The sequence below is a fragment of the Olea europaea genome, unplaced genomic scaffold, assembly GCF_002742605.1.
Source record: "Olea europaea var. sylvestris unplaced genomic scaffold, O_europaea_v1 scaffold1817, whole genome shotgun sequence".
Lineage (NCBI taxonomy): Eukaryota > Viridiplantae > Streptophyta > Magnoliopsida > Lamiales > Oleaceae > Olea > Olea europaea.
The window spans coordinates 98,376-106,886 of record NW_019235926.1 but is presented as its reverse complement, the minus strand read 5'-3'; the positions used below and the strand labels follow the sequence as shown (position 1 = coordinate 106,886).

General features: G+C 34.4%; 1 protein-coding gene across 1 annotated transcript; it reads right to left on the bottom strand.

The window, feature by feature from the left end:
- Positions 1-3,032: 3,032 nt before the first annotated feature.
- On the bottom strand, positions 3,033-8,162 carry LOC111378467 (pentatricopeptide repeat-containing protein At1g02150-like). The gene is made up of 2 exons (XM_023001667.1): positions 7,685-8,162; positions 3,033-4,460 (listed from the first exon to the last, which is right to left on the bottom strand). Exons 1-2 carry the CDS (start codon positions 8,081-8,083, stop codon positions 3,216-3,218), a joined length of 1,644 nt encoding a protein of 547 aa, XP_022857435.1. The 5' UTR covers positions 8,084-8,162; the 3' UTR covers positions 3,033-3,215.
- Between the last annotated feature and the right edge of the window lie 349 nt (positions 8,163-8,511).

Below are 8,511 nucleotides of genomic sequence, written 5' to 3'. Positions count from 1 at the left end.
GATGTTGGAACATATAAGGCAAGTCTTCACTTTTTGTGCGTGTATCTGTCAAACAACCTGTATCCAAGGTGGTCATTTAGTTTGGCAAGTAATTTAAGTTTTGTGGTATTTGGAACATGGCTAGGATGTCCTGTCAGATTTAAAATATTCCCATTATTACACCATTTAATTTAATTCTTAAAATACCCAGTCAATGCAAGTTGAGGTCATTATTTTCACTGAACACTTGACATATCTACAGTTTATGAATGAACGACAACGAGATGTGAATTCAAAACATTTATTTGTCCGATGCAATTTGAATAACTTCATTTAAAAGTTTAAGCCATTAAGAAAAACTCTTTTAACCCAATTTTTTTTCTCAATCTTAAGGAGAAGTGCGATATCTAGTTCAAAAAGTTTAGACATAGATTACAGTGTTTCACTTAGTAGGAATGCAAACTCTGGTCAACAGTCCTTCTCCATATTCCACCAAGGCTGTTTTGGTGCTCTTTTGACTAATTTTTTTGGGACTTGGTTAGAATTTACAGTTCTTTAATTTGAACTTAAGTTGTAAAAAGTGAAAAATAATTGATTATCAAAGACTTGAAATCTTGATTACTTATTCTTTTGATACTAAAGTGATAAACAAGGGGAAGTGCAGGTAGCATATACTAATCATGTGATTACATGTTAAATAGTGACTGAGAGTTGTGGATCCCACCTTAAATTATTATTATTATTTTCATAATATGCATAATTAGTATTAGGCCTTCCATTTGTTTGGCAACATCAATGCATTATTACATGATTTGCTGTTTTTTTTTTCCAGCCATAATATAATGATGTTGCCAAATAGAGATCCAAAAGGGGCATCATATTTGTGAATTGTCTGGTGTGCATGTTAAGATCAGTGACTAGATTTTTTGCCAAATTAATTCAAATTTTAATAATGCCTTTATACATCTTGTATTTAAATTTCAATTTGGCTTTAGTGGACAATTTTTGGATTAATTCTTTTGTATCATGAGAAATAGTATTTCGGTAGAGCAAGAGCTGTAGACTCACGTTTATTAGACGGGTTCAGCTTAAGTGGACGCTTGTGGATTAGTTTTCCGATATCACGAGAATTATACACGAACCCGTTTATTTCTCTTATCTGGTTGTAGCATGTAAGTCTTTGAAAGTATTGATAACATTTTTATACAATCTAAACTAAAAGAAAGAAAATCAGGAAAGTAAAAGAAGCTAAAATAATTAATATAAACAAGGATTGTTTTCACTTCTTGAGTGTACATATTGAAGTACTTAGCCAACTCAATTTTAAAGTTTTATTTATGGATTATGTATAAGGTCATGAGAACGAAGCAATTATTGGTGCAAGTTTTAAAAACCTGAAGGACATAAAGGGAAAGTGAAAAGAAGAGTTTAAAATTAGCTCAAGTCACTGATTATACAGCAGGATGCAATTGGTTTGTACGAATTATGAGTTCATTATAAGCAAATATGTAACAATTTTAAATGAAAATCTTAATTATGATTTTTTGGACAAATACTCCCATTATGTAATTTATAGCATTTATTGTGAAAATATATCTCCAATCATAAACGTTTCATGATCGCGATCAGTGCACCATAATAAGTCCCATCTAAACACCGTTTATTGCACCAATTTAACAGTTAGCAAGTGTGTGGCATGCTTGAGTCGGGAAAAAAAAAAGGAAAAAAGAACATTTCAATAAGTTCAAAAAGAAATCGAGTAGTAAAGAGAGTGGGAAACAAATAAAATTGACAAGCTGCAAGCATGTTTGTTGTAATTAGCGTGAAACAAAAGCAAAAACATGTCGTAAGGAACTTGTTCAAGTTGTTCATATTTGTTGTACATTTTAAGATTGAAGAGATCATGAGAAACACACAAAAGAACCAGTTGTTGCCCGCATTCACCGCCCCAAATCCATTTGTGACCCTGCTGCACGCTTCTTCCCTACGACAGATTTTTTTTTTTTTTTTAATTTCTAGATGCTTGTCACCCGCTTCAATTATGAAATTATAAAGATCTTTGTATATTATGATCTTTTAAATTGTGGAGCTTAATTATTGCCGCTCCATAAATTTTGTGTTTTTAAATCTTTTTGCTAATTGATTGCTCTCGAGAAATAAGATTATTGTTTCTAATTCTCAAGAAGATTGACTTTTAGAGCTAAAAACATTGTCCTCTCTACTCAACAAACATGAGGCTGATCGATCGTTGAAACATAAGTGTAGTGGCCGAGTAATTTGACAATTGATCTTTGTGTAGACTAGGCAATAGTTATCGTTTATAAGGGTCCCGATAAGATTTTAGACATTAACACCAAATCTAAATATCTTGAACTATAAAGTATCTATGACCTTAGAAATACTATATATCTTAGAGAATTTTAATTTCCAGCAAGGAAGTTCCCATGTAGGCATGCAACACATGCTGTTAGGCTGTCCAAAAGTAGCCTATTATGCTACCTAATATTCGGAAATGGACCACTATATCTTTTGAGGAAGCCGGAAGATCGAGGAAGTTGATCGCATGATGGAAGAGAAGCCAGCGCTGCAAGTACAGGCTCAAGAGAGAGGTTCCCATCGCGCAAAAGCACATTAACCATTTTATTTTTCTTTACATATCTCTGTTGCGAATAAAATTTCACAGAGAGACGAGAAATGATGACACCAACAAGCATCTTTAACCATAGATTTGGAGCTCTTGATGACAATAGGATAACAATACAACCAAATATGTTATTGAAGCAAAACTTTGAATGTCTCATTTGATGAGGAGTAGGATGTCAGACACAATTCAGAGATCAGCAACCTATGCAGCCTCAAATACAGCCCATCCAATTTTCTTTCCACTTTGTATGCAATTTTATCGAAGATTCATCCAAAACCCTCGATCTTATCTTATTTGGCATCAGCCAGATGAAGCAAGAAGAGTGCCAGATCATCTAGGCCCTCGAGATATTGTTACGACGAGGGATGATAGCACACTTCATATAACATTCAAAGCATTGGATTCAGCATTTTCAAGGATTATCGACAAAATTTTGTAGGGAGAGGGCTAAACAAACAAATCTTCACACATCAATATAAACCTATAACTATGCAAACATAGATTTATGTACCCCCTCAAAGGAGGATAACAAATATCCACTCTTTGTAAAGCAAGTAATTATTGACTCTGTACAAGGGTGGTGAAACACTTTTCACAAGCTTTCCTGGAGTTGACTGAGAACTACATTAGCTCCATCATTAACATCATCACCATCATTTCGACCATCCTCTAATGCTAAATCACTGCCTGTATATATCCCATTAGATAGGGGAATATACGACATATAAACTTCATCATCAAGACACCCAACTTGCTTCAAGACTTCCAGTAAGCCATCCTTACTTGCCATATCAGCTTCTTGCTCGGAAATCTTGAGAATGGATGAGACATTTACGGGTTTTGGTTTCCAGCCCTTTGAACCTCCCGCTGAAGCAGCATTCTTTAAGCAAGACACAGCATCAGAAATCCTCCTGGATTTGATGTGATGTTCTGAAATAATCTCCCATGTAATACAACTTGGTTTTCCTCCAGCTTCAATCATTTGATCAAAGAATATCTTCGCTTTTTCAGAAAGACCTTTTCTGACATAAGAACTCAATAGAAGATTTCCTATTCTGGGGTCATAAACTGATTTCACTGAAAGCCATTCATCATAAATACTTTCAGCCCCCTCAATGTCATCCAATCTAACCAGAGATGAAATCACAGCATGATAGCCCAAATTTGGAATAGTTGTAAATGTAGCTTTGTAAATGTTCCATACCCGATGCACCTCCTCTTTGATACCAAGACTACCATAGAGACTCATGAGATAATGATAAGGGATTCGATCTCGACCCGTAATTCTTGTCTCAATCTTCTTCAAACAGTCTTCCGCCTTTTCCAACTTCCCCAACTTAATGTACATGGTAGCCATCGTGCTGAAGGTAGTCCAGTTGGGATTGATGGTGGTGTTGAGTTGCATCTGTTCAAATGCTTGTTCAAGTTTTTCCAAAGATCCTTGAGAGCCACAAGATGATAACCAAATGTTGTAGGAATAAATATCTAATGAAATGTTTTTCTCCATCATTTCCGATATTAGTGACTCTACTCTTTCATAATCTTTAAGGTTCATATAAAGTGTCATCATCACATTGAATGGAAGTGCATGACTGGCATAGCCTCTATTTCTCATTTTACCAATTAAGAATTCAGCTTTTTCCCTCATCCCAGCACGCACATATGCATTCAAAAGAGCACCATATATTCTTTTATCCTTCAAGGCATCTGGTGACTTCATGAAGTATTCTTCGGCATTTGAAATGCCATGCACCTTGGCAATTAGATCCAGCTGAATAGCAGTGTCACTGGTGGTTATTCTATATTTCTCTCCTCTGTTATTCATCCACTCGTACACCTGTAGAGTATACAGGAGGTTCATGGTAATCAAATAGAAAGATAAGAAAAGGGGAGCAGCAGTAGAAAAGACTCAGTAACTGGAATTGAAATAAAAATCTGATCAACCAATTACAGAAGTATTAAACATCAAGAGGATGTATTTGATAGCCCTAAAAGTCCTACAAATCTGATTGTAAGCTTATATTTCGAGACAGAAAACAAAGAGAGATAATTCCAGCTACTAAATTTGCGATCAGGTTTGTAAGGCAAGCCAGCCATAGCAGTGATGTCTAAGGCCTCTAAGAGTGTTCCTTCCGTTGTACAATTGTAACATTCTATCGTTCTCTCAGTTTATATGTTTTTGCAGCCATTATTTCCCTATTTCTCATAATATCCTCAGTTTTTTAGTTGTCTCATTCCATCCGACATCAACGTCTCTAATAAATTAACATGAATGGCTGTGGGTGTGTTTTTGCACGAGCAACTTGAGATTGCCTAAAACATCATTGCATCCAACAAACAAAAGAATAAAGAAACATAACTCTATTTTCTTGACGTGCTCTGCCTTTTCGGATAGACATTGAACAATAAGATCACTCTCTCTTCTCAAGGAGTTTGTATAATAAACCACAGTACTTGTACATTCAAACTAGAATGTGCATTATATTTTAATGAATAGTTGAATACGGCCAATATAAGTGCAAGACCCCTTGACTATTTCTTGTCTATACAAATTAGGGTAATAGACTCAAGTATGGGTTTCAGATGGGTACACGTCCAAGTTTCCTATTTAGTCAACATCTACCATTAAAATGAAAGATCCATACTCATAACTAAAAGCATGACTGGGAAGTATTTATAAACGGTTTGTATTATAAATAAATAGAAATAAGAGGTGAATAAGTGGGTAATACTTGTGGGTCCTCTGAAATATGTGGATAAAAAGTGACATGAGCGTGTTTATAAATATGAGCCAAACATAGACTAAGTATTGTTCCAGGCATTAGAGTTCTTTGTCAATCTAACTCTTCAGCTGCCATGTCGTAACCATATCCCACATGACTAACCAAACGGGGCATGTAATATGTATAAGACTCTCCAACACATGGTAAAGAAATATTTTAATATGGTGCTCACCATAAGCATAGTTCACTAATAAAGTAAGGACATATTTCCTCTTATATCATGCTTCAGTTGTGATATATATATTCTTCCTTGAAATCTAATCTAATTCTTCAACCGTAGTCTAATTTAGATAGAAAATATATAGAGCATCTTAATCATTGTTTAATAATTTCAAAATTATGTGCTCACGTACCAGTAGCTTTAGACTAAATAGAGACTTTTGACTAAATCCCCCAACACATGTAGCTTTAGCCTTAACTTTCTCCTCTCGAGACACACATTCGCAAATCCTATATGCCCACATCCGGTCCGAACAGTTAGTTTTCAATGTTCACACTTTACTAAGACAATTTTCCTGTCCATGTCAATTCCATATCGAATGTTTTAAATGGCTAAATCAAGTATCGATACGGTTTGCCTTTGTTAGGCAAGCCGTAAGACTTGAGATAGACTAATAAATAATTCAAAATAGAAAAGTACAAAAATATGCTCATAATAAATCATTCATCATCTTAAAAAATACACAATATAACAAATTAATAAAACTAAAAGTTTAGCATGCAAATATACATAAAATAAATTGTTAAAAGAAAAGAAAATAACCAAAAAACTAAGACTAATAATAGAACGTCTGGAAAATACAAGACAAATGGGTAAAAACTTAGTCGTTTAAAGGCATAAGCCTCACTAGGTTGAGTATAAGCCTCATAAATGACATTGAAGGGGCGGGATTTGAGACATTTTATGAAAACCTCAGGTGAGGTTGGATAAATAGTGGTTACATCATTATATAGTGAAGGTACAATATAGTTTAACCAATATAGAGTGGAAAAAAGCAATTAGAGCAGTGCTGTAAATTTAACCAATTGAGAGCACCATATATTACATAAAACATGTTTGGCTAAGATTAAAAGGGGTGCTTAAAATGCTGTCAAAACAAAGGTGCTTTTAAGCACCTTTTTAAGCTTAGCCAAATATGCTAATAAATGAGTCCTAAGGAAGACCCTAAACTAGTTCGTACAGTTCTGTCACCAAGAAGCCAAGCCATTAACCAAAATATGCCTCTATTTGAGCCCCATTCTTTAAAACCCATTTTTCTACAAACTCATTTACAATCATACATTCTCCCAATAAAATAATTTTACACGTAAACCTGAAAATTTTTCCCTCTTTTTAACTACACATTCTTCCAAAATCACTTTTTATTAAATTTATTCTCAAAAAACGGGGCTCAAAAAGGAGCTATATGTTGTGGAAAATAAAAGGAAAGAAAAAGGATTCATGACCCAAAAGTAAAAGATCATCATAAAACAAATCTGAAACAACCTCAGATCTTTCTTCAAGAAACAAAACAATGTACACACATCACACATGAATATTTGAAATATATACAAAATACCGAAGCACTTTTTTTGACTCTATATTACTACTTGAAACAACAAAGAAGATGTCCACTGAATTTTAACAGCCTAACTAACGTGTTGTAACCCTTGACAATCAGACCAATAAATGCAGAGCCTTAAAGTCCCACTTCTCAATATATACTTTGTACTAAATCCCCTTCAGTGAAAGACTACCGTATGAGCCAAGGTCAGGATAGCGATCTTTTTCACTCAAACTCGAGATGACACTACAAGAAATCTAAAATACTTAAATATACTCAAAGATTAAAATAGAAGGCCATGATTCCAACATAAGAATCAACACAATTAAACTCAGATAAAATTCCAAATTTATCATTCCAAATTCTACATGTTCTTAAACACCAAAATTGCACCAACCATGACAAGAAACACATAAGTTCATAAAGGACAAGGAAACAATTCAGTAACTAAATAGAATGCTGGAAAATTTAGTACACACCCACCGAATTTTAAATTATTGAACTAGTAAATAAGACTTAGACTTCCAAGGGGCTCTTCTTTTATCCAGGACCATCAAATTACAATCAAAGATTCGAACTTAAAATGTGCGGTTTTTTATTGGACCAAGAGCCACGTGTTACTACTTAATGACTTTCGACGGGTTCTTCTTTACTTCAGCATCACAGCAAAAGCCACTATATCAATACTAACAATCAAACTGAAACTTCGGTGGGGTTTTCCACATTATTTTTACCTCGAGAGCATATTTGTAACGCCTAAACTTCCTGAGCTCCTTGACCACTCGACAAAGCTCCCATTTGGTAAGATTTTTGCCCTCATTTTCCACCTGGTTCAACACAGAAGCAGAATCCATATGTGGGTTCTCCATCATAGATATTCTCTTGTATATAGCATTCCAAGTCATCGCAGGCCTCTTCTCATAGTCAACCGTTCCATAGCTGTGGACGTGTGAAATGGAAGAACGTGTAATAAAGAGTAGATTTTTATTTGTTTTAGTAGTAAAAACAACAGCTTGTCGAAGAGGAAAAGTTGAATTCTGGTGAAACCCAGATGGGAATGAATTTGAATAGAAATGATTTTGGTGGCTGCTAAGGTAAAGAGGGGGTTTTGAGGTTGTGGGTTGGAGTAACATTGTTGTGGGATTGTAATGTAGGGTTCTGGATGAGCGAGTGTAAGTATGTGAAACTTTCTGACTGTGAAGTGGGCATGGAAGAAGACAATTCTTCAAGATGAGTTGTTTTAACCCCCCGTTTCGCCCGGTTAAATTCTATCAATTTACATTTTGTTTTCCTCACTTTTATTTTTAACTACACTATATCTTTACTAAAATAATATTTCACGTAAATTAAAAAAAATTCTTTCTTTCTTAATAACTCAGCTTAAAATAAAAAATAAAATAAAAAAAGCCACTATTCCACGCAATTCCATTTCCATAAAATGGGGGCCAAATGGAGGCTTGGCCCTGTTTGATATTCATTTTTTTCAAAATGTATTTTTCTCTCTTCTTTTTTAACCACACATTCCTTATTAAAATAATATTACACATAAATCAAAAAATTT

Bases quoted from the DNA above. Each gene is read 5' to 3' on its own strand.
- LOC111378467 (XM_023001667.1), bottom strand. From the start codon at position 8,083: ATGTTACTCCAACCCACAACCTCAAAACCCCCTCTTTACCTTAGCAGC. The intron at 4,461-7,684 runs GTAAAAATAATG...TATACTCTACAG, and splicing joins GTTACAAATATGCTCTCGAG to GTGTACGAGTGGATGAATAA.